Genomic DNA, 25,488 nt, shown 5'->3' with positions numbered 1-25,488 from the left:
TTTCTTTAATTTGACATTAATTTAGCGATATTTTTAAAGTTTTTAAAATTTGTTGTTTTTCTCTTAGGCTGACAAAAATCTATCCCCTATCCTGTCCTTAGATTTCGGATTACTCCAACATTAATTTGGAATATAACTTCTCCACTGGGTCAGCTGCTAAAATCAAATTTTCATCTCTATAGATACAACTTCAAGTTAATTGAAATAACTAACTTTGCGATCCAAGAGTTCAAAATCTAACTCATTCACTTTCATAAACTTCCATCACAGATGGCCATTTTACCATGGCCCTAAGAATAACCAAGACACAAATTCAGAACAGCACAAATAATTAATACCCTGATTGTGTGAGAAAACTCTCTAGATTCTTCTCTTTTTATGCCAATCCCCCTGATTTTCCCAAACCTACCCCATTTAATGGTTCCCCTTATGTTTAAGGTCCATTGTTTATAAAGTAAGGTCTGGCCGAACCGTGTGAAATGTACCAGTCGTTAACATACTGGCATTTCGGCTGTAATACAGCGCATCAGAGTGTAGAGTTTGGTACAGGAGTTGCACCTTGGAGTTCAAGCCAATCCAGTTCCCAAAAGTAACAGAAGATCCTCATCACAAAGATCTCTGCATGGCCTTGGAGTGTACCCTCAAGAGTGGTCCCCTGACAAGGGTCCCCTAAACCTGACCTAAACCTGCCATGGTCTCTGAACACTCACCAGCCTAAGTGGGGAGAAAAACACCATACCATCCTCACCTGTAACAGTTTTACAAGTTTAATGTGAAATTAAAAAAAAATACAAATAGAAAGAAGTCCACTTTTTTTTAATGTACAAAAACGTATGAGTAGAAACAAAAGCAAATTAAACATTATCACATATGTTTTCACCACTATCTAGATTCTTCATATCAACATTACTGTTCAAACAAAAGAAAGCAGGTGGCAATTTAGGGCGTGGGAAAGAGAGAAAACAAAACACCTTTCTTTTCTACCATGTTTTTCTAGACTGTGCGGAGCTGTGCTCACAGAGACGGCTTCTTTTACTTCTCCGCTGCTCAGGAATTCAGTTGTATATAAAATTGAACCTGAATTTTAAAAAGAACAACGGCTTTATTAAAAACAATGTTCTTTACATAGTTCTTACCTTAGAGCAGCAATTTTCAACCTTCTTCATCTCATGGCACATGTAAGCTAACCACTAAAATTTTGCAGCACACCAAAAAATGTATTTTTGCTGATCTGATCAAAATAAAAATAGGTATAACTTTGATTCATTCACCCAGATGGCTACTGTGTTGGCTGTCATTTTTTCATTTGACAATAAGGGAAAAGAAGTCAGTGCCCTGGATTAAGTAGCCATGTATTGCAAGTTTTAAGAATTCTGCAGCACACCAGATGAACAATTACTGCCTTAGATCAGTGATGGCCAAACAGTGGTCTTCCGACCACTGGTGGTCTGCGAAGTCCGAAAGGTTGGCAACCACTGCCTTAGATGATAAAATAATTTGGACGTTTCTACCCTCCTTGACATTTTTGGATTTTCTACACCAAGACGCACTTTTCTCTCACCCGTCACATCTTACACATTAAATAACAGTTATTGAAACTTAAAAGAGTCTAAATTTGATTAACTATCCACTAATAGTTTCCCCGAGGGAAGGAAAAGTTTTTATACTTCATTGTATTCTGATCACTCAGCCCTGTTCCTGCCCCGGTAGGTGGTGTTTAAATAAATGAACAATATGACCTTTTATCATATCCCATTTTTCAACCAAAGCAGAGGAGTAAAAGATGAAGTTGGATTAGTGTAACAAAATAGAAAGGCCAATTTTACTCAAGAAGCTTTAATAAAAGGCAAAATGACTACTGGAATTGTATTTAAATTAACATTTATTAAGCGCTTACCAGGTGCCTGGCATTATTATAAGCACTTTATGTGTGATATCTCACTTGTTTCTCACAATTCTGTGAAGTGGGGACCACCATCCCCATTTACAGATGAAGAAAGCGGCAAATAGGTATGTATAACCATTTGTCCTGGCCACTCTGCCAAATCCAGACACTGACCACAGAATCTGTATTCTTAACCGCCATGCTATTCTGCAATTCCTGGCTATGGCTGGCTCTACGTTCAACCACTGAGTCAAATTTCAAAAAATGCATTTCTCACCACTCTGACTTAAAAAAAAATACCAAATTCAAAAGGAAAAGAATGTATTACACCAAGAGATTCAATGCCCAGATTTTTATGTAGATAACTCCCTTCGTCTTTATTGCACATTGCTGACTACAATTTTTCCATAGCTTCTTTGAATAAAGACTTCAAACTTAACTGTACAGAGTATCAAATTTGGGGAAGAGCAGTTACGCAAATACCATGATGACATGCCACAAGTTAGGACCATTTTTGGCCAGTCATGTTTAATCTGTGGCTGTACATGATGTCAGGGCACATCTACGGTCTTAACTTCCTTGAAGACCAAAATCCATGAACTGTCCCTTCTCAAGCGGCTCGGAGTATTTTAAATCTGGAGGCTTCGTCAAATCAACCACAAATGCTCAACATTCCATACCTGCTCAAAAGCTGAGGGAGACTAGAGATGATGGGTCCGTATCCGGGGGCGTTGTCATACAACTCAAACAGAGGCGCGGCTACCAGCTTGTAATTCTTAGGGACTGCAAACAAGGCTAAAAGAAAACAAAGCAGTACTCATTTTCTCTGATTTCTTACATAATCAGTTTCCACTTCATTTGTAATCACCAATTTTACATGTGAGAAACATTTGTGGAAAAAGGTAATCTCAATACATTTTGGTTCAGTCTTTTAAGCAAATTCATAGTGAGAGCTTTGAAGCTGATTCTCTAAAGAGATCCGTACTACTACGGTATTAACAACCAAGAACACCTGATGTAAGTTCTGACCCCGAGAGGAAGGGGAGAAATAATTTGTAATTTATTTTGGATTCCCCTTTAAGAATATTATAAGAAATGGGATAATTATTTGTTAAAATGCACAATAAGCCTAAAGACGCTATTTTTTTTTTTTTAAATAAAAATTCATCTGGTACTTTAGGCTCTAGTTAAACTTACTTTCTCGCCCTAGCTGGTGTGGCTCAGTGGATAGAGCGTCAGCCTGCAGACTGAAGGGTCCCAGGTTCGATTCCAGTCAAGGGCATGTGCCTGGGTTGCAGTCTTTATCCTCAGTTGGGGGAGGGGGATGTGCAGGAGGCAGCCAACCAATGATTTCTCTCGTCATTGATCTTTCTCTCTCTCTTTCTCCTTTCCTCTCTGGAATCAATAAAAATATACTTAAAAAAATAAACAAATAAATTTACTTTCTTCCCAATAGTATATCACTGGCATATCTATGAGAAAAACTAGGTAGTTCTGTATCAACTTGCTTTGTGTTTTTAAAAAACTCAAGGAAATTGAAGAAAAGACAAATAGAAGTATCCTTGAAATTATTCTATAAAAGTTTTTAGATGGCTGCATTCAAAAACAAAAAAAAAAACCTACCTTTCTCTTGAAGTTGAACCAAAAACAACTTCTTATGTTCCTTAGGTTTTGTAATATGCGCAGGAATATATGGATACTAAAATAATAAGAGAATAATTTGTTGTTGCCAAATCATCCCTTATACCTCCATGCCTCTATTTATCAAATTCTTCCATTTCAGACATTAAGTCCAAATATAAGCCCACTGAGGCCAAGTTCCTCACAACTCCAACATAATTTATTTTAACATATATCCTGTAACTTCATTTATTTCTTTACATGTTTATCCCCAAACAGTGCTGCTGAGAGAACCAGAATCCTTTCTAGTCTTCTCTTTACCAGGATCTAATACCTAACGGATGTACTAATAAAGAAATGCTTTAATTAATATAAAACAACAAATAGTGAACTACTCAACCATTCAAGACAAACAGGTAGACACAGGATTTACAGCTTGAGAAATTTACAACACAATTAAGTCTAATATTTTTAAAAAGTTGTTTGTTTTTCCTGCAAATATCATTATTAATTTAAATTACTAGAATCCTGATGTGCTCCTTTCCTTTAAGCCTTTTTCTCTAGTCATCTTGGTGTTTAAGTCAATTGTGCTTTACAAAAAGACATAGATACAAAGATGGTGCTCATTTTCCCCAACACCTAACCAATACGCCAAGTTTACTAAAACACAACCCTTATGTTATATCTTACAGAGCTGACACTAGGGTTTAATAAATTAAGGGAATTGTCCTGGGACCATGGCAGGGGACGTGAATGAGACTATTCAGAAAGTAGCCTGGAGAGCTTTTGGGTTTTGACTGAGCATTTTCCAGTTAGATCCAGGAATGTACAAAAGTTTACAGCAATTGTTCTGTGCATCCTTTGACCAGGAACTCCATTCATTTCCGGATGAAATTCTACTTTCTTAAAGCCAACACAATTCTCAGGCAGTGAGCACAGCACAGCTTCCATCGCACCTCATCTTCCTATCCCTCGGCTCTACTGGGAAGTCAGAAGGAAGAGGACAGACAGAACAATCTTTAGATTGGCCAACATTTTGTGAAATTCTTAACCTGGGATGTCTCGTCATGCAAAGAAGCTATTAAAGTCATAGAGCCTGGCCAAAAGAATTCAGGATCCAACTTCAAGTCTCTATTCTTTCCTACACAAACTCTACTTCAGGGTAACCAAGTACTTGATGGGAAAAGTTCCTCTTTATTTAAGGATCAGAATACCAATGAAATGGAAGATGCAGGAAACTGTATCAATGAGCTAATAACATTACAAAGGAGACAATCTGACATTACAACATTTCTGATAAAAGTACACAATACCACCCTTGATAGCCAACCTCCAAAATGACTCCCATGGTCTCAGTCTCCTTCCTGGTACCCACACCTCTGTGTAGTTGTCTCCCGCAGTGTACTATGTGGGTTTGTGTGACTGACAGTATACAGCAGAAATCATAGTTTGTCACCATCAACATCAGATTATAACAGGCTGTAGCTTCCTAGTTGGGCACTCTTTCTGTCAAAGTCTCCATCTTGTGGATCACACACTGGGGGAAGCCAGCTGTCTTACTGGGAGTTGCCCTAGGATGCTCTCATGGCAACTGAGGAAGGTCTTAGGTCAACACCCAAGAAGATGAGGCCTTCAGTCCAGCAGCCCAGAGGAACTGAGAGGTCTGCTAAGAATCACACATGTGAGCTTGGGGTCAGATACGTAAGCCTCAGTTCAGCCTTGAGATGACGCAATCCCAGATGACAACTTGACCAAAACTTCACAAGAGACCATGAGCCAGAAACACCCAGCTAAGCAGCTCCAGATGCCTGACCCTGAGAAACTAAGATAATAAATGTTTGCCGTTTTAGACCGCTAAGTTTCAGGGTAATAGATTAGGCAATAGTAAATAATATTACCTCCTCTGGTGAGCCTTGCATTCCCCTCCCAAAAAATTGAATCCAAATTTAATCTATTGACCTAACTATCAATTACAGGAGAAGATAAAGAGCTACATGTTCAATGACAACAGGAAATGCAATCAGCAATAGAAACACTACACTCTCTCTAAAAATATCAATTTTAAAAAAAGAAAAAACAGGGAACCAACTTGTAGATGTAAAAAAGACTTAAGAGATTATCCTAATTCAAATAAATTAACAATAAAATTTTAAACTATAAGGAATATGTGAACAGTAACTACATGTTTAAAGACATTATGGATTTATTTTTATTATTTTAAAAAATCCTTATCTTTCAGAGACACGCACTGGAAAATTTACTATTGAAATTATATCGAGGATTTGCCTCCAAACAATCTCAGCTCTTAACTGAAGTTGGATGACAGGTAAAGGATATATTCACTCTTACTATTTTCTGGACTTTTGTGTAGATTTGAAATGTTCTTTTAAAGAAAAAAAATTTCTATTAAGAAAGATAAAAAGAAAATTTCAAGTTTAAGTCTACTATGATATTTCTATTTTATTTTTTTACTATGATCTTTTTAAATGGCTGGAATTAAATCCATTTCCTACTTCCCCAAGTGCCCAGCAAATACAACTGAACACTGACCTGAGGAGGTTCAAAATTTGGTCTCCACCAGTTACCAATGCAGTCATCAATGACCCAGTCTTGCAGGACTCCATCTTGACGACCTAGTATCTGTGAGAAAAGAAATGATACAGCCAGTGAACAATAAAACGTACAGGCCCGCACACTCTTCTTCAATGAAGAGATTTTTTTGGCAGCCCTCCTAATAGATACATGCTTTCCATATGGGCTTCCTTTCTATAATCTCTTATTTATTACTGTATGTGTCACCCTGACCAAGACATACACTATTAGTTCAAAACTAACAATCTAGCATTGACATGACCAGAGAGGCCTGACAAATATTGTTATACCCTGACTATACTTTAAAAAAAAGAAAGATAATCAATTACCTATATTAGCCAATGTTATAGAATAGTTTTTATAAAATCAACTATAGCTTCTGTATGTCACCTATCCGACGAAGTTATAAAAGTGTGCAAAACTCAAAATGTTTCTTTTTATGATTCTGTATAACATTAAACTTACATTGTTTTAAGCAAAGCTGTACTCTACATTTTAATTAGTCAAAAATGGTTCTAAAAGTTTCATAAGAACAAAGAGCAGTTCCCTACCCCACTTCACCCATTACCACTGGCTGTAACTCTCAACTCTTAAGTGTTTTACCCTGATATTTGCCTCTATTTTTAAAAGCATTCAAAATTCTAGAGGGGCCTACCCTGGAACAAAACTACCTGCATTCAGAGCTCCAGCATCAAGACCTACTGGATAACACCAACAAGTTACTTGAACTCTCGGTGCCCATTTTCTTATCAGTAAAATGGAGTTAATAGTAATACCTACTCCCTAGGGCTGCTGTGACAACTAAAGAAGTTATTGTATGTAAAGCACGTAGTATAGCACAGTAAGTACCCAATAAATATTGACCTTTGTTAACCATTACTGTTACATAAACACTTCAAAGAAAAAAATAAAAGTTTAAGTTCAACTTCTGGAAAATAAACATTGTACATATTAACACTGGGATTTAAGTTTGTGGGGTTTTTTTTTTAATATATTTTATTGATATATTTTTTTTTACAGAGAAGAAGGGAGAGGGATAGAGAGCTAGAAACATCAATCAGCTACCTCCTGCACAACCCCCTCTGGGGATGTGCCCGCAACCAAGGTACATGACTTTGACTGGAATTGAACCAGGGACCCTTTAGTCCATAGGCCAACACTCTATCCCACATGTGTCAAACACAAGGCCCGCGGGCCAAATCCGTCCCTCCAGGCCTTGCAATGTGGCCCGCACCGCGCTGTCATCACTGCACTCCGCTGCGTTTCCATCACAATGACAGTTTATGACTGTTCAGTAAACCATTCGGCCCGCGATTTAGGCTGGATTTTAGATTTTGGCCCCTTCTCTGATTGAGTTCGACACCCCTACTCTATCCGCTGAGCCAACCCAGTCAGGGCAAGTTTTATTTATTGAAAAGTAATCGTCAAAATAAACTTATCCTTTTCAGAAGACATAAAAAGCCTAATTATCTAGTAAGTTGGTGGTATTAACAAGAGCAATAATAATAACCGTCCAAGTGGTTAAATAGAAAAATACCTCCGTCATTAAGCGTTTTAGTCCTTCCACTTCGTCTTCTCCTGGGTTAAGTTCACCACCAGGTCTGCATAAAGGTTAAGAATTTCAGCTTTCAACTCAATACAATTTTGGGATAATAGGAAGAAGACAGTAATAGTTATTTCTATCAAGTAACTGAACAGCACACATATTCCAGGGTCACATGATAGGCAATCAAAGCGAAGGGGAAGAATATGCTAGAAATAGAAAGCTGAATTCACATTAATTCACCAGACTAACCAGTACACAAACGCTAATTTTAAACAAAATATGTAGCATAATGTAAACATTACATAATTGCTGACCATCAGTCCACCCCATCTCTTTTCCCGGGGAAGCTATCTAGCGATAGTGAAGTCTGGAAACATCCAGAGAGCAGTGAACCACATTCTTTTGGTCTGAAGAATGGGGCATTTTTCCAGAACTCCAACCTAAATATAACTCCAACCTAAATATTTGAGACCTCTCTTTTGGTACAATCTGGTCAAATAGTTGTGAACTAAATGTGTATCAGGAAATCTATAAGCTTAAATGGTAAAACTAGAAATTTATCCATAAAAAATGTAAGTCATTTGAAGAACAGGAAACACTATTTATCCTAAGAAATAACATCCATTGTTCGTAGCGATGCAATAATGACATCTAGTAATAGGACTTGGACCAATTTGTTTAAGAGGGCTCCTGTCAAGCTCAGTCATTAATATCAACAACATCGAGACACGTGGATTTCTAGTGAGGCAATAAGTGAGCGTTGCCCTGAAGAAAAATTACTTGTGATTTTTCTGTTTCTGAAGACTCCAAGAACAGCCCTGTTTGTTGAGATAAATGTCTACAGTAAAAACTATATTCCAACGCTGCTTAAGACAGCAACCTTCCTGAAAGCTGTCTTGCTGTTCATTTCCAACAACACTTACAGTTTGAAGAAAGTTGTTCCCAGCTGGAGCAGTAGCACATGGGGCAGTCGGTGCTCATGTACAATCAGAACCCCTTCCACAGTCCTCCTCATTCCAATTTTGTCAAATTCCTCCCTCATGCGTTGAAATCGGGCTGCAACAGAGCTGTCCTTCTCATAGAGGGGCTCTTTTGTACCAAAAGTATAATTGGTAAGAGGGTACCTGTGATCCAAAGACAAGCTACACATGAGAACCGGGACCATAATTCACCATCATAGATACAACCATACAACATATACATATGTACGTATATAGAACATATGTATATGGTAGATAGTGTATATATTGTACTCAGAGACATAGGATTTCTCCAGAGTTACACTACTTGTTAATGAAACAGCAGAGACTAGAATCCATATCCTGGAACTCTAAAGCTTGAGCTTCTATTAGATTAAGCATATACACCACTATCCGTAAGGCCCTTAAATATTATCTGCACATCTGATAATCCTCTGGTTTTAGGTTGTGGCTAGTATAACAGCATTGCCAAGCTGGCTAATGTCCATTTGGGCTCCTCTTACAGGTAATCAGAAATTCTATTAGCTTACATGCTAATCTCTTTTGTCTAAAAGTGGAGCTACCACTTCCATCATCTCTTCCGTTTTTTTCTACTTCTCCCAGTCAAATATCCGCAGACTTCTTTAGTACCCTTTCCTCTTTAGACGAACTTTTCTTTCCCTCTAAAACCTTCTAGCCTTCTGCATTTATTTCATTCATTACCCTTATTCTTCCCTTCTCTTCATTCATATCTCCGACCCAATCTGAATATTCTCTCCTTCTTTATCAGAATATGCACAAATTTTGAAGACCATTTTCATCTTGCCTAGCAAAGACCAAATTTTTCCTTAAAACTACCATATTTATATTTTTATCACACATATCACCTTGTAACCCCTCAATCAGGAGACTTATAGTAAGAAGCCTCTAGTTAAAAGCCTTTGAGTAAAAATGCTTTACCACATTGTCCATCCCCAAGATATGTATTCTATAAAAACGCCTTGACATTCAGTCAGTAACTACATAACTAGTCCACTCTGCTATTCTTGAAAGGGGTTGCCAAAACGTAAGAAAGTTAGTTTGAGCCCAGCCATGTGGCTCAGCGGAGGTCAGGGCACATGCCTGGGATTGGGGGCTCAATTCCCAGTGAGGAGGTGTGCAGGAGGCAGCTGGTCAATGATTCTCTCTCATCATTGATGTTTCTATCTCTCCCTCTTCCTGTCTGAAATCAATTAAAATAAATGTTTTTGGGGGGGAGAAAAGGACTTACTTTCAATTTGCTCACACACATGAATTGATTTACAACACAATTCTGAATACCACATTTATATAGGAGAGAAAAAGTACTGTAAATCCATCAACACATAACTTTAATGGAGCAAAGATTAAAACATTTTCACCAAATTAATTCTGCGTAATGGCTTAGTGCAAACTGATCCAATAACCAAGGCAAATCAAGGGAAAACTGTGAGTCCCGGTTCTAATCACCACTCCGGAGCTGTGCTTTCTCTTTGTTTAAAAGGGGAACATTTGTCTTTCCCACATGATGGGAATCTTATGAGGATTTTTAAAAGCAGTAATGTGCAATTAAAATATATTTCGGTAACATAATATCTATCTATTCACTTGTATATATGCAACTATACCAATTCCAGGTTTCATAAGCCCCAAAGTTTCATTATCTACATTTCCAAGTCAGCATCTGTTTTGCCAAATAAAACAATAACCATCCTTTCAATTTCAATTCGCTTTTGAGGGAAATTCATTTATTTGAATGTGAAACAGAGAAAACATCTAAAGTGTCTATCAAAAACACCAATATCAGAAAATCCTTGCACCTTTTTTTAAAAGCTATGTTGTTATTGATTTGAGAGAGAGAGAAGAGGATAGAGAGAGGGGGGGGGAAAAAAACACTAATGAGAGAAAGAAAAATATCAATAGGCTGCCTCCTTTACAACCCCTCTCCCCGCCCCCCACGGGGGATGGAGCCCTCAACCCCGGGCCTCGAACCCTGACCAGGAGTCAAACCGGAGACCTTCTGAAGCTCCCCCATCTGAGGAGCTGCACACCCAGGGCAAACCCTTGCACCTTTTACACGCTGACCAGAACTAAATGGCCATTTCCTCCATGAAGGCCATCATCACAAGTGCCTCTCAAACTCTCAGGACAACTTCTTGACAATTACCTGCCACCGCGAGATTACTAGTGAGGGTGGCCTCCACATGCAACGGCTTTAAGTGCTTAAAACAGAAAGATGTAGATGACAAAACGCAGCTACCACGGGTTCCCCAGGGTTACACTGGAGACTCCTCCAAGGTCTTAAAGCCCAACCGTCTCAGCACCCACCCTCCCAAGCGGATGATGGGTGGCTGGATGGCTCTCCCCGCGGCAGAGAAGCCCTGTGCATGCACAGGGCAGGCCAGAGAGCCCTGAGCACGCGAATAACATGTGTGTGCATGCGCTGAAATGCACAGAATTGAAATTTGGGCCGTTAGGAAGAAAGAAAAGGAAAAAACTAACGCTAAGCGTTAAAGCTACTGTGAAGACATCATATTTTGCGGGTATCTGTGGGGAGGTGGAGGAAAAGAATGAATTCAAAGCAAACTATGGTTCTTCTTCCTATGAATACAGGCGCATGGGAACCACACTTCTTTCGGGAAAAGAAAAAAACCCTTGCAAGTAAGACAGGGCTCGAACCCTTTGGCGCTAGGGAAGGTGGAAGGGGCCTGCGGGGGGAGGCATAGAGCTCCGGACGGGTGAGCCGGCGATGGGGCTCGGGCAGGCCGGGCCGCACTTACAGGTTGATGGTGCGCTCCAAGGTGAGGGGCTTGGTCTGCTGGATGTACTTGTTGCCGAACTGGTTGACCCCCCGCGGCCAGCCGGTTTGAGAGCGATTGGGCGGCACCACGGACATGCTGGCGAGGACCGGCGGCGAGGACTGGCGGCGATCGGAAAGCGGGGGAGAGGAGGAGAGGCAGGGAGGCTTTCCCGGCGCGGGCAGCGGTTATCTGCGGGCCCGCTCAGCAGCCGCCGCCCGCCATTAACGTGAGATCGCTAGAGAAGGCATCCGTACGCCGGAAGTGCCTCCAGCGCCTCGGGCGGCCGGAAGTAGAGAGGCGGGAGCCAGCCTAGGCCGAGCACCGCTGGCCCGGTGGCTAGTGGGATGTCGGACGTCTTGAGCTCCCATTGGTAGAGCAGGTATGGGTTCCGCCTCCTCTTGCCTTTGGCGCTTCCTATTGGGTGGCGCTGGGAAAGAGTGCATTCTGGGAATTATAGTCTCGGTGAGCTGCTTGGTCTGGGTGTCGTGGGGTCTGCGGCTGCTGAGGAGATGACTGGGAAACGGCCCCCCGACCCTCACCCGGACCGGATGGGGAAGAAGAGGAAGAAGGAGGTGACGGTGGAGTTTTCGGACGCTGTCAAGGAGGAAGCCTTGAAAAAGCGGGTGGCCGAGGCCTGGAGGGGCAGGACGCCGCTCAGTCACGGTAACCGGGTGCTGGGAAGGGGGAGCCACCATGCGGGGCCCGGGGCCTCGGCAAGTCCTGGCGCTGGAGCCCAGCCGGGGGCAGCGGGGCCACAGGGATGGATGGAGGCTGTTGGAGAGAGCGTGACTTGGGCACCTCCGACCCTCCGGCCTGGCCTGTGCCCCGCTGTCGTTGCGAGTTCGGTTTGGAAGTAGAAGCCCGAGAGGAGGTGGGCGTGCAGGTCGGATTGTTCCCGGAAGTAGAGGGCGTGCAAGTTCTCGGCTGAATTCTGGAAGCAAAGGCTCCTCGTGGAATTCTCGAAGCCCTCCACTGGCTGTGCGTGGTCGTCGTCGGTGGGTTTAACTTTTTAAAAACTCGAGTTCCTTCCGGTGTAAAATGGGATAGCTAAATAGTATTTACCTCGGAAAGACCTTGAATGAGATTAGTGAGCTAATGCGTGTAGGTATCTGACAGTGTTTCCCTGAAGAAGCACCAATAAGCATTGGGACACACATCTGAGTGGCTTAGGTGATGTTTTCCTGTGAAGGCGGTGCTGGGCTGGGCTGGCCCGGGATGGTGCAGCCAGAGCTTTTGAGCGTACTCGGTTTTGGTTTTTGTTTTTTAATATATCTTATTGATTGTTTACAGGGAGGGAGGGAGAAGGAGAGGGATAGTTAGAAACATCGATCAGCTGCTTCCCGCACACCCCCTACTGGGGATGTGCCTGCAACCAAGGAACATGCCCTTGACCGGAATTGAGCCTGGGACCCTGCAGTCCACAAACCAACGCTCAATCCGCTGAGCCAAACCGGTTAGGGCTATTCTGGCTATTTTATGCCCGGCTCCCGCCCGCCTTGGCCGACCTGGCGCTACCCGCTGGCAACCCCCCCAGCCCCGTCGCTGGTGTAGACCTGCGGGTTGGGGGCAGCTCCTGTCTTAGCATCTGCCCCCTGGTGGTCAGTACTTGTCATAGCGACCAGTCCTTCCACTGTTCAGTCGATTTGCATATTAGGGTTTTAGATAGATGAAAGGTAGGTACCGTGTTTCCCCGAAAATAAAACATCCTCCGAAAATAAGCCCTACTTACAGGTTTCCTTCTGAGTGAAATATAAGGTATCGCCCCAAAAATAAGGCCCCCCCTAGGCTCTGTCTCAGAATGCTATTGCTAAACATGAGAGATTTGGTCCACTGATTCTGAAAGAAATGGAGTCACAAGAAATTCACCAGGAAATTCAGGAATTGGATTGTTATGATGATGTTCCAGAAGATGATGACATGATTGTCATTGAATAAATGAGTAAATTCTTGATACTGTAGGATTCACAGTTTGTCTGGTTTGTGTTGACAACTACCGTACTACCGTACCGTATACAGGTAATAAATTTCCTTTATTTTCATTTAACAATAAATGTGTACCGTATTCTTCATGGAAAAATAAGACATCCCCTGAAAATAAGATCTAGCGCATCTTTGGGAGCAAAATTAATATAAAACAGTCTTATTTTGGGGGGAAACAGGGTAGGTAGGTGATAGATGATAAGTAGATAGATAGATAGATAGAACGAACCACTTGGCCTATGAAAGTAAAACGTGTTGTAGGAGGAAGGAACCTACAACCTACAGCCTTCATGTGTCACCTTATAGCATAAGAACTCCACGATGCATCATGCTTTCCCTTCTAAAGTTCGCAGTGATTTTTGTGTGGTGAAGTGCTCAAAGCGGTGAGTCCTGGGGGCTCTGGATGCACGTGGACAGTGACAACCCAGCCGTAGGCAGCTGCCTAGGTTGCCTTGTACTTAGGTACGTGTTACACTGCTGGGAGAGCAGCAGCCGCAAGCTGGCTGGCATCCTGGGCCTGGTTCCTACCCACTCTGTTGTTAACTATACCAGGATGCCCGCATAATTGAAAAAGCAAAGAAAGACATGATAGCTCAGTGTTTAAGGATTTCTCATTGTCCTCATCTGTGGGATGGAGACAGTGATCACGTCTGCCTTAGCATGGTGGGAAAATTAAATAATGCATGCAAAGCACCACCGTGCTTGGCGCTGGTGTGATTATTAGATGGTACATAATATAGCCCAACAGAGGCAGTGGGTAAAGTGACTTAGAAGGGGTTATGCCTGAACTGGTTTTTTGTGGGTTGTTTTTGTTTTTGTTTTAACCCACAAAGTGTATATGTTCTAACTGTCTTGGACAATAACTTAGGAAAAGAAAAAGGGTTGAGGAAAATTGCCAGCCAGTATTGCTATTCTCATTTTTAATTGGCTACTCTCGTTTTAAATGTGGTGGGGAGGGGGTGATATATTCAAGACTTTAAAATATATTCAGTTCGCCGGAACCAGTTTGGCTCAATGGATAGAGTCTGTGGACTGAAAGGTTTCAGGTTCGATTCCCATCAAGGGCATGTACCTTGGTTGCAGACACATCCCCAGTAGAGGGTGTGCTAAGAGGCAGCTGATTGATGTTTCTCTCTCATCGATGTTTCTAACACTCTATCCCTCTCTCTTGCTCTCTGTAAAAACTCAATAAAGCATATTAATATATATATATATTCAATTCAACAAGTAAACATTAAACAAACCCTCCAGCCCCCCCAATTTTAAGGCCTAATATTTTAAGCACGGTATCATTAAAAAGTAGTTTTGGGTGGGTAAAGAAAAAAAAGGGAACAGCTTATAATCCCCCACATCTGAGACTTCAGGTATTAGATTCCTAAAAATTCATGACCATCCCCTTTTGTATTCTCTGTACTATGCTACTCAGGGGTCAAAAATACAAACGAAAAATAAGCCATACTGTTTTCTTCCCAATAGAAGCCATTATCATGGACACGGACCCCTTTCTTCATTGCGTGATCCCAAACTTCATCCCAAGTCAAAACTTCTTGGAAGGGCTTCAGAAGGAGCTTTTGAACTTGGACTTCCATGAAAAGTATAATGATTTATATAAGTTCCAGCAGGTATTTATGACCTTTTCCATTCGTTCTTCCACTTTAGAAACCTATTTACAAAAAAGTCATTCAGTATCTTTACACTTGAGGTTTTACCTTGGAGCGGCCTTGCCTTGATGTTGTGACTCATATATGAAGGAAATCCTTTTTTTCTCTCTCTCTCTTTCATGGTTAAGTCTGATGATTTGAAGAAGAGAAAAGAGCCTCACATCTGTGCTTTAAGGTAAACAAGTAATCATATTTGTTGGGTGCCTGGTATGTGCCAGGCTGGCTAGTAAGTGCTTTAAAATGTTATGTCTTAAATCTCTGTGGATGTATTACCCTATTTTGTAGAGGAGGAAACAGCCTCTGAGAAATTATGTAACTTCTTCAAGGCCACCCAGGTAAAAATTGAGGGAGCAAGGATACAAGCCTGAGTGTCTGATCCCAGGGTCCAATTCTCAGTGATAAAATGTTCAGCTTTGTTTGTAGTCCAGGCAACAAATTAACACTGAAATTACCATTCTTCACATATTAGGTTGGTAAATATTAAAAACAAAAACTCCCACTCTGACAGGTTTGGCTCAGTGGATGGTGCGTCGGCCTGCGGACTAAAGGGTCCCAGGTTCGATTCTGGTCAAGGGCATCTACCTTGGTTGAGGGCATATCCCTAGTGGGAGGTATGCAGGAGGCAGCTGACTCTCTATCCCTTTCCCTTCCTCTCTGTAAAAAAATCAATAAAATATATTTTAAAAATAAAAACAAAAACTCCCATGTTGATAGAAGTATAGTAGATGCCTTTATACACTGCTGCAGTCTTTCCTAGAAATGATTTTGAAAGATGTATCAAAGCCCTTCAAATCAGGCTTTCTCTTTTTGTAATGTGATTCTACTTATAAAAATTTATCCTGAGCAAATAATTAAGGATGTGCCCTGGGAATATTAGCCCTAAACTATGCAAGTTTAAAGTGAGGGAGACTCTTGGAAATAGATCTCTTGAATAAACAGCAACCTCCAGGAAAAAACAGTTGTGACATATACACAAATGTAGGCCACACTATGGCATCACAGGTTATCTTGTTTGCATTTCTAGGAAAATTCTGTTTGAAGATTTCCGGGCTTGGCTTTCTGACATAACCAAGATTGACCTGGAATCAACCATTGACATGTCCTGTGCCAAATATGAATTCTCAGGTAAGAAAGATAAAGCCCTGATGTCTGTAAGAGTTAAAGCCTTATCTAAACAATAGTAGAAAGATAGTCTCAGTATATCAAAATCCTGGACTGTGTCCCTGTGTATCATTAGGATCTTACTAAGGAAGATCTGACCTGGCTCCTATACAGAAGCGCCCTTCGTATTGGAAGGTATAAGGCAGTGGTTCTCTTTGGGAATATGATGAAAGCTATTGACCATATTTTCAGGAAAATGCTGATAACATACACACCAACTTTCCATACCATATGGGAACTTCAGAGGTGATATTGTAAACTCTCCTCTTAGACTGCTTAAGGAACAAATGTCCCCCTCAAAGTAATTTTTTTCTTTATAAGTTTGAAGTTAATAAGTGAATATACTCTTTAAGGAAAACATTTGAAACAATATAGAAATATACAGTGTAAACCTTGATAGTCCCCTTCACATGTGTCTAATTCCAGCCCCCCAACCCGCTATCTCTTCAGAGGGATTCACTGTCACCAGTTTGGGGTGCATCCTCCCAGTTCCCATTCTGAGCATCTACATGTCTTTTTGAAACGTTTGGTAACGTTTTGAAAAGTATTGTGTGTTGTTTTGGATTTAACTCCCGTCTTGGAAGTTTAACTTAGTAACAACTTTTTGAGGATAACTTAGTGATACACATGAAGAATCATATCAGATGATTATTTTTTAACTTTTTTTTTTTTTTTAGTAATTTCAAACTTAACAGAAAAGTGGCACACATAGTACAAATCATTTTTTTTTTTTTCCTGTTTTACTACAAATAGATTACAGTTGTGATCTCCGTGAATAACTTCAGTAATGCCTACAGGAACAGTCTCCTACTGATAGTGATAAACCATTAAAATCAGTTAGTTCCATTATTTGGTGCTCTACAGCAAAAGGATCCAGTCCAGGATCCTACATTCCGTAGGGTTCCTTCTAGAGTTCTCCTTTTTCATATTTGTAATTCCCTTCTTCCATTGAGAAACCTGGTTACATTATCTTTAATATATTTATTCACTGTAGCATTCCTTCCTCTCCCACCTTGCTCAACCCCACCTCATGGGTTTTAGAAGTTTAACTGGAGAAATTAGTGGGAACAAGTACAAAAAGATCTTTGTACAATAATTCCCATTGAAACATTATTTCTTAATAAGAAATGGGAACAACGTAACATAGAAGATTGATTAAAGGGTGAAGGAGTGATTCATAATCCTTAGAATAAAATAACTGCAATCATTAAAAGAGATGAAAAGTATAGGGAAACATACTTGCCATGTAATAATTGTTTAAAAAAAGCAGGCCACAAAATAACCACCCAGGATAATATTTCACGCATGTAGAAACTATTGTAAGGAAAATGTAAAAATATTGTTAGTGATTCTTCAGTGTTTTCAGAGTTGACAGTTTTATTTCTGTAATTATAAAAGAGAAGTCAGTGTCATTTTAAGGCTGGAGGAGCTGACATTACAGATGAATGTCTGATGGCTTACATAAATGCAGGGTCGGGTCCCAGCTGCTCCTTGTCTGCAGGGACATGCAGCTGTGCATTCAACTTGCAGATGCCCTGCTCTGCCATGACGATGAGCTGGAGGGGCGCCGGATCGCCTTCATTCTTTACCTAGTTCCTCCCTGGGACAGGAGCTTGGGGGGCACCCTGGACCTGTACAATGTCGATGGTAAGACACGCGCATGCTCTTCAACACCCATAGCTACATCCCAGTCCTTGGGCACAATGTCTGTACTCCAAGGAGATGGGAGCCATTGATTACAGTGACTGCTGCAGGAGGAATGAATGCCAGCCCTGACATCTGCCTCCCTGAGTTGTACTTGAGATAATGATCACTCCAGACAGAGATAAGTTATAAGTGATTTAGATGAGGAGCAGTCAGACCTGGCATCTGAATACAGACTGTGGAAGGGTAGCAGAGACCATGTATACCTGCCTGTGGCTCTGAATCTGCCAGGACCAGTCCATTTGACAGGAAATCAGGGGTTTTTGTTTGTTTAATAAATATATTTTTATTGATTTCCGAGAAGGGAGAGCAAAAGAGAAATAGAAACATCACTGATGAGAGAGAATCATTGATTGGCTGCCTCCTGCATGCCTCACACTAGGGATTGAGCCCACAACGTGGGCATGTGCCCTGACCAGGAATCGAACTATGACCTCCTAGTTCATAGGTCAACGCTCACCCACTGAGCCACACTGGCTGGGCATTGGGGATTTTTATTATAATGACTGACCACAGAGGTTGACTCAAGGGAGGTTTCAGCCCTCATCCAATAATAGATGGTGGTGTAAGGAGGAACAGGTGTCACCTGGAAGAACTAGCAAAATGAGCAAAGTAGCTGGGAGGGTGATCTTTGAGGATCACAGGGTACATTCAGAGACGCTTAGAAATCAGGATTGTCGGGTGAAACGGGTGGCCTGAAGTGGTAAGTGCTAACATGTTTATGGGTGTGCTCTCTCCTGGTGCAGAACACTTCCAGCCGAAGCAGATCGTCAGGTCCCTTATTCCTTCGTGGAACACGCTGGTTTTCTTTGAAGTGTCTCCAGTGTCCTTTCACCAGGTAAAGATTGTAAGCCACAGATGTAAGAGCACTAAGGCTGATGCCTTATAGTCTCTCATTCCTCTTAGAGCTGGCTGGCCAGACTGTTTTCACACCCAGCGTGAAGGATCTAGAAGTTGGTGTGCCTGGGCTGGTAATCTCCCTCCTTATTCTTTGAGTTGATGTACCATTGGTTTTGTCCTTTCAGGTGTCTGAGGTCCTGTCTGAAGAAAAGTCACGTCTGTCTATCAGCGGATGGTTTCACGGTACTTCACTGACCAGGCCTCCCACCCACTTTGAACCTCCCATACCTCGGAGCCCTCATATCCCGAGAGATGTAAGGATAAGTGCCTGCTTCTGGATTTTTATCTTAGCAGCTGTAGCGTAGCGGGTGTTTTTGTGGTTTCGAAAGTGGCTCTTCCTGATAATGAAACCAAGCCTTGAGCTTGCCCTTCCCCTTTTCTTAGATAAACTTGGCTGGTGTCCTTCTCAGGCAGTTTCCCCACGCTTTATATTTAACAAGGAGACAATTATAAATTGAGGATTTGCACTTAGTATTTTACTACTGTGAAATGATGTGAGAACAAAAGCAATAGGAATTCACTCACCTTTTGCATCTGCTGCTTCTTTGTAAGCATGAAATTTTGTATGAGTGGATCAACCCTACTTATCTGGACATGGAATACCAAATTCAAATTCAAGAGGAGTTTGAAGAACAGTCTGAAATCCTCCTAAAGGAGTTCCTAAAGGTAGGTCCGCATGTCCCGTCTGCTATGTCTTGTTTGGCATGCAGTCTTGCTGCTTGGGTGGGTGAATAGGCATCACCAAGAGTTTTTGTTGTTTTTGTTTGTTCCTGGTTAGAATGTTTAGGTCATCCTCTACTTCACATAAGACATAGAGATGATGTTAATGGCTAACATCGGTATCAGTTGTGTGTTTAGTGGGTTAAGAGTCCCTTGGGCCGAAACCGGTTTGGCTCAGTGGATAGAGCGTCGGTCTGTGGACTGAAAGGTCCCAGATTCGATTCGGGTCAGGGGCATGTATGTTGGTTGCGGGCACATCCCCAGTAGTGGGTGTGCAAGAGGCAGCTGGTAGATGTTTCTCTCTCATCGACGTTTCTAGCTCTCTATCTCTCTCCCTTCCTCTCTGTGGAAAATCAATAAAATATATTAAATTAAAAAAAAAAAAAAAAAAGACTCCCTTGGGTATTCTCCATTTCTCTAGAATCTTAATGATACGCACACAGAGGCGGGGGGGGGGGGGGGGGGGGGGGGGGGGGGGGGGGGGGGGGGGGGGGGGGGGCTTCTACACTGGAGTTGTGTGTCATTCCCGTCCTATTTATTTGATGACTCTGGTGCATGCTATGACTTTTAGTGAGACAGATTGCTAGTTGATCAGCACCTATTGATGAATGTTTGACAGTGATGAAGCAACACTTTATAGTGAGAAGCAAGCTAGAGCAGAAGTCGGAGACCTTATAGTCATGCCTGGCTCTATGGTTTACTAGCCTGACCAGATCACTCAGTCCCTGAGCTCTAAATCTGCCTGTCCATCTTGAAGGGTGGTGGGGGCCAGACGAGATCATGTCACTGGTGTGGTGCTTCACAGTTGACCTTGAGCCCTGAGTGCCATGGCATCACAGTCCCAAGAGCGGTTCCTCCATGAGAAAAAGGTTGAGACAGTACATATTCTCTGTCTCAGAATTGTATTGCTGCCGTTAGCTATTAAGGAATTTGAAAAGTATCGTAGAAAATAAACTTCTTTAAACCCTATGTAATTCAGCTTAACTACACCATGCTTTGGAGTCCTTTTCCTACTTTGCTGATAGGCCTACTATTTTCAGAACATTCCTTGGGAAACTGCATTAAGCAGATACATAGCTCCTTTGGAAAATATTTTAGTAGGTTAACCTAATTCTTATATGAACTTAACGTTTTAAGTTTAGAGTGTTGATTAAATGAAAGGAATGAGCTGAGGCCTAGAGAATCCATATTGTTTACAGATTTTCATTGTAATGACATTGACTGTTTTGCTTTAATTTTTCCCCCTCACATCTTATGAATTACAAAGTCTATATTATGATCCTTATTTTATAAATGAAGGAGATTAAGAGGTTGAGCAGTCTGATATAAGATAAACAACTACTTCAGGAAATGGTCCAAGTAGACACTTGAGTCTCTTGGCTAAAGCATGCTGACGATTTATCCCATCTTTCCTCTGGCTTCTTATTGGGACTAGGGAATGTTGTGTGGAAGGGGTGAGAGTCAGTGACCCCTTTAAGAATCAGCCAGATGGTTCTGCAGAGCTTCCACACCAGTAAGACCAGGGAGGAGTCACAGGGAGGTTTGCTGACTGTTTCTTTATTTGCTCATTTTCCAGCCTGAGAAATTTGCGGCGGTCTGTGAGGCTTTGGAGAAAGGAGGTGTGAAATGGAACAGCCGAGGGCCCCCTAACAAAAGGTAGGACCCATCATCCAAGACATTTGCTTCTGCAAATTATCCCCTATGCTGTTTATTATCCCCATATCAAGGCACCTGTCTAGAAGGCTCACTTCCCTAGTGATATCTGGTTCCCAGGGACATCCAGTACCTGGCCCAAGCAAAAGCTCCCTGTTGTCATATGTGCTTTAATAGGTAGCTGTGCCAAGAGTTAGGGGAGAGGCCCAAAGCTAACTATTAGCTTTTATTCCATGAGTAATTTTATATCTGTGGCTTTGATGAAAACTGCCATTGCTGCTTTCCAGGTTTTATGAAAAAGCCGAGGAGAGCACGCTTCCCAACATTCTCCAGGACTGCATGACATTGTTTCGCTCCGAGGCACTGTTCTTGCTGCTGTCCAACTTCACAGGCCTGAAACTTCATTTCTTGGCCCCTTCCGAAGAAGAGGAGATGGAGGGCACAAAGGAGGGAGAACCAGACTCTGCTCCTGAGAGCACTGAAGAAGGGACGAGCCATAGCTCCTCGGAGCCAGAGACTCACCTGGCAGCTGCCAGCAACAACAGCCAGCAGAGCAATGAGCAGGCAGGCCTAGAGCCAGAGGAAAAGGAAGCCAAGGAAGGTAAGCTTCATGGCTTGTCCTGGTTTTCCATTCAGCACTCACCATTCAGTCATGCATTCAACAAACAGTTCTTGAGTATCTACTGTTTGTTAGGTCCTGTTTGGGGAGTTGGAGAAAAAAAAGCACAGACAAGGTCCTTGCTGTCCTTGAGCTCACTAAAAGGAAAGGACAGTTTGTTTTTTAAAAAATATATTAAAAAAATAACATCAATTTCAGATGTTTAGACGAACAAATCATTGTCATTCCTTTGCAATCTAGCAGTGGTATCAAAGTCATTTTCATATTAAAGGCCCTGTACACAAAGTCCATGCTCGGGTAGGGTCCCTAGGCCTGGCCAGTGATCAGGACTCATCTGTGGGGGAACTGGCGGGGCTAAGGGCAGCTCCTGCATTTAGCATCTGCCCCCTGGTGGTCAGTGCATAGCAACCGGTCATTCTGCTGTTTGGTTGATTTGCATTTTAGGCTTTTATTATATAGGATTTTCTGGCCTTTTATTTTTATTTTTATTTTTTTTCTTAGAATCAAGTGTTCCCACGTGCCAGGGTGAACTGAGGCATTGGCAGCCTGGTCACTACACTTTAATCCATGACAACAGCAAGACTGAATTTGCCCTGGACTTACTTCTTTACTGTGGCTGTGAAGGTAGGAGGGAGGAGAGGAAGCAGTGACTGTTGCCGTAAAGGGGCAGTCTCTCCTGCATGCCCCTCTCCAACTGAACCAGTTCAGAAGTATTTGCCTTGTCTCAGTATTGGGAAGGGTATTAGGGGTGGTGAATTTCAGCCTCCCAACTCAAAGTAGGATTTGTACCTGTGACCAGAGTGTGGGAGATGGACCAAACCATACATACTTACCCTCCAAGAATGCCCCCCTCCCCGATCTACTGTCCTTAAATCTAACATTTAGTTCTTAGTGTTGAGTTCTTTGGTGTTGATTGAATGGTAAATTCAGGCTCCTAAGTCATAGTGTTGGTTACTGCTAGACTCCCAATCCCCCGTTCAGCAGCATGGGATCAGTGGTCTAAGCAGCAGAGGAGAGCTTTCTGAATGCTGTTTTTTTTCTCCTTGTAAGGCTGGGAGCCTGAATATGGTGGCTTTACTTCCTACATTGCCAAAGGGGAAGATGAAGAGGTAAGTTGCTCCTGATAGCAAACTATCTTTAGTTCTTGATGCTTTCCTTCTTCAAAAAACCAATTTTTATGACCTACCATTGTCTTTAACCAATGAGTCAATGTTGATCTGCCTGGCAGTGATCTAATTTCTAGTAGAAAGTACTCCATATGGAACAAAGGTGCAAAAGGATAATCACTAAGCATTTATTTATTCTACCCTAAGAAATTACAAATGAATTAAGAGCCACGTGAATTCCAAATGTATTAAGAGCCAACACATTCCCATCAGTTTTACAATGTAATAAATGAGTGCATTAGCTGAAATTTTTCTGGGTATGTATTAGAATGGGTTTGTTGGAAAATGACTTGACAGCCAGAGCAATAGCTCTTCCTAGTAAAAGCTCTTTATTATCCCCTATGCTCTTTATTTTCCCCATATCAAGTACTTAAGTACCTGTCTTAAGTACTTGATATGGAAGTACTTGATATTCATCTGTTTAGTGATGAATCACTGAAGAGTTTAGAATAAGCTCTGTGTTCTGATGTGTCATTGTATTTGCCTGTTTCAGCTGCTAACAGTGAATCCAGAAAACAATTCTTTGGCATTGGTCTACAGAGATAGAGAGACTCTTAAATTTGTCAAGCATATTAACCACCGAAGCCTAGGACAAAAGAAAACCTTCCCAAACAGAACAGGTTTCTGGGACTTCTCGTTCGTCTACTATGAATGACAGGGCTGGGCGAAGCTGCCGAGAGAGACCCTTCAGCGGCACTGGAAAGGCTGAAGAGCTGGCATCGAGCAAAGGAGAGCTACAGGTAACCTGTCTTGACACTTCTTAAAACCGCATGGTTGGCCTTCAATAGGACTCACAGTGATTGTCCTCAGTCTAGACCTTGAACTTGGGGAGTTTTTAAATGTGGGGTTTCTTTTTGTGGTAAAATATGGGACATAAAATTTACCATTTTAACCAAATTCCACCACATGTGGTAGTTTCTTCCCCACAAAATACAAAAACAAAAATACCAACTCTTGGGTTCTCTCTCCCAGAGAAGTAATTTTTTAGCAAAAAGTTTTGGCTGCAGGATCTCTTCAATGCTGTGATATATACTTACCACTACTACTGAGTGAGAGCGTACAGATCCTCTTGGGAGAGTCTGACAGACACCAGAGGCAGGCTTTCCAGTCTCCACGAACTAAACATTTCCACAAAAACTGATTCCTTCTCTGATTGACACGAAGTCAGTCCACATAGGCAGTTTTGAAAACTACTTAGGAACTGTCCATGTGGTATCATTTTAGGAAAAGCAGATTTCTGTACCAAAAAGATAACTGAGGAGCCAGAGCACATAGTGTGGGCAGGGGCCAGATGGGAATGAGGGGAAAATGCAAAACACCAGGCTGCATGGGTATCATCTTGTACTTGAGTTTCAGAGTGAAACGGGGGATAATTTAGTTCTGTGATCACAGGACTCTGCTTTTGGCAGATTTGTAACTACTAATTATAAAATTTTAAACTTTAATAATGTTGAAAGTCATTCTTGTAAAGCATGTCCAGGGTTGCATAATGGTTATAAAGTTCCTAGTTCTTTGATTTCTAAAACTACTGATGGCTGATTGAGGACAAGACGGTCTCAGGGGGAGTAGCAGATGCTGTATGTGCTGAAGGCATTCGCTCAGCATTGTGGGGGGATAAAGCTGATTAAGACGCAGCCCCTGCTCTCACTTAAGAGGGGTTTAAGATTTATATAAAGAGGATATAATGAGGGCTAGGAATAGACTTGAGAGAGGAACGGTCTCTTGAGAAGAGAGCATTTCAGCTGAGCCTTGTACGGATAAGCAGACATGGTGGGAACTAATACAAACCATGCTAAGATACTGAGATCCTGGTGGTGGTGGCTTGGACAGAAGTAACTGCAAGGCCTTAGGACACATGTGTCAAACACAAGGCCCGCGGGCCAAATCCGTCCCGCCAGGCCTTGCAATGTGGCCCGCACCGCGCTGTCATCACTGCACTCCGTTGCGTTTCCATCACAATGACAGTTTATGACTGTTCAGTAAACCATCCGGCCCGCGATTTAGGCTGGATTTTAGATTTTGGCCCCTTCTCTGATTGAGTTCGACACCCCTACCTTAGGACATCCCTTATCCAGTAGGATTCCAAGTGAGAGGGAAGCCCCAAGGCCATCGGTCTTCACTGCATGCAGAAGTGGTCACCCCAGTCCTTCCTGAGGCAGGTTTCTCTAAAGCAACGGTTGCCAACCGCAGACCCCTGGTGGTTGTGAGGTCTGAAAGGTTGGCAACCAATGCTTTGGAGAACTCGACTGAGAAAGGCTGCCCTGGATGGTCCCTGAGCAGCTATAGAGAAAGCTGACATACTGAGAAATAAATGGGTCCTGGGGCATTCTGAGGTCTGTTTTAGCAGTTACCATTACTCTGGCCAATAGATCACCCTGAACTTTTAATACAAATTTGTTTACACCCACCTTTCAACGATTAAAACAAAGGCACACAAATGTAATGTCCGTATTTTTTCTCTGCACTTAATAGAAATGGTTTATGCAGTTCTGACGTGGTAATT

The 25,488-nt window shown here is 41.9% G+C and overlaps 2 protein-coding genes across 6 annotated transcripts; one reads left to right on the top strand and one right to left on the bottom strand.

Annotated features, from left to right (window-relative positions):
- Positions 1-799: 799 nt before the first annotated feature.
- NUDT21 (nudix hydrolase 21) lies at positions 800-11,699 on the bottom strand. 2 transcript variants are annotated; one of them, XM_036440381.2, is made up of 7 exons: positions 11,401-11,692; positions 8,567-8,767; positions 7,635-7,698; positions 6,056-6,145; positions 3,509-3,584; positions 2,566-2,680; positions 800-1,077 (listed from the first exon to the last, which is right to left on the bottom strand). In XM_036440381.2, exons 1-7 carry the CDS (start codon positions 11,514-11,516, stop codon positions 1,056-1,058), a joined length of 684 nt encoding a protein of 227 aa, XP_036296274.1. In that variant the 5' UTR covers positions 11,517-11,692; the 3' UTR covers positions 800-1,055. The 2 variants fall into 2 exon arrangements, with proteins under 2 accessions (XP_036296274.1, XP_036296273.1); XM_036440380.2 differs by lacking the exon at positions 2,566-2,680 and having other exon boundaries at positions 11,401-11,699.
- Positions 11,700-11,858: 159 nt separating this feature from the next.
- Positions 11,859-23,882, top strand: OGFOD1 (2-oxoglutarate and iron dependent oxygenase domain containing 1). 4 transcript variants are annotated; one of them, XM_036440374.2, is made up of 13 exons: positions 11,860-12,084; positions 14,878-15,023; positions 15,191-15,237; positions 16,087-16,187; positions 17,754-17,870; positions 18,674-18,765; positions 18,953-19,081; positions 19,380-19,493; positions 21,124-21,203; positions 21,488-21,801; positions 22,321-22,443; positions 22,870-22,928; positions 23,479-23,882. In XM_036440374.2, exons 1-13 carry the CDS (start codon positions 11,931-11,933, stop codon positions 23,638-23,640), a joined length of 1,638 nt encoding a protein of 545 aa, XP_036296267.1. In that variant the 5' UTR covers positions 11,860-11,930; the 3' UTR covers positions 23,641-23,882. The 4 variants fall into 4 exon arrangements, with proteins under 4 accessions (XP_036296270.1, XP_036296267.1, XP_036296269.1 ...); XM_036440376.2 differs by lacking the exon at positions 11,860-12,084 and adding an exon at positions 13,759-13,863; XM_036440377.2 differs by lacking the exon at positions 22,870-22,928 and having other exon boundaries at positions 11,859-12,084.
- The last annotated feature ends 1,606 nt before the right edge of the window (positions 23,883-25,488 follow it).

The sequence above is a fragment of the Pipistrellus kuhlii genome, unplaced genomic scaffold (assembly GCF_014108245.1).
Source record: "Pipistrellus kuhlii isolate mPipKuh1 unplaced genomic scaffold, mPipKuh1.p scaffold_m20_p_17, whole genome shotgun sequence".
NCBI lineage: Eukaryota > Metazoa > Chordata > Mammalia > Chiroptera > Vespertilionidae > Pipistrellus > Pipistrellus kuhlii.
This window is presented reverse-complemented; position numbering and strand designations above follow the sequence as displayed.

What these genes read in the sequence shown, in the direction of transcription:
- OGFOD1 (XM_036440374.2), top strand. Translation starts at nt 11,931, where the DNA reads ATGACTGGGAAACGGCCCCCCGACCCTCACCCGGACCGGATGGGGAAG. An exon ending in TCCTAAAGGAGTTCCTAAAG is followed by an intron (nt 19,494 to 21,123) that starts GTAGGTCCGCAT and finishes CTCATTTTCCAG; the next exon opens with CCTGAGAAATTTGCGGCGGT. An exon ending in CGAGGGCCCCCTAACAAAAG is followed by an intron (nt 21,204 to 21,487) that starts GTAGGACCCATC and finishes GCTGCTTTCCAG; the next exon opens with GTTTTATGAAAAAGCCGAGG.
- NUDT21 (XM_036440380.2), bottom strand. Translation starts at nt 11,516, where the DNA reads ATGTCCGTGGTGCCGCCCAATCGCTCTCAAACCGGCTGGCCGCGGGGG. An exon ending in GGAACAACTTTCTTCAAACT is followed by an intron (nt 7,699 to 8,566) that starts GTAAGTGTTGTT and finishes ACCTTTATGCAG; the next exon opens with ACCTGGTGGTGAACTTAACC. An exon ending in CAAATTTTGAACCTCCTCAG is followed by an intron (nt 3,585 to 6,055) that starts GTCAGTGTTCAG and finishes TTATTATTTTAG; the next exon opens with TATCCATATATTCCTGCGCA.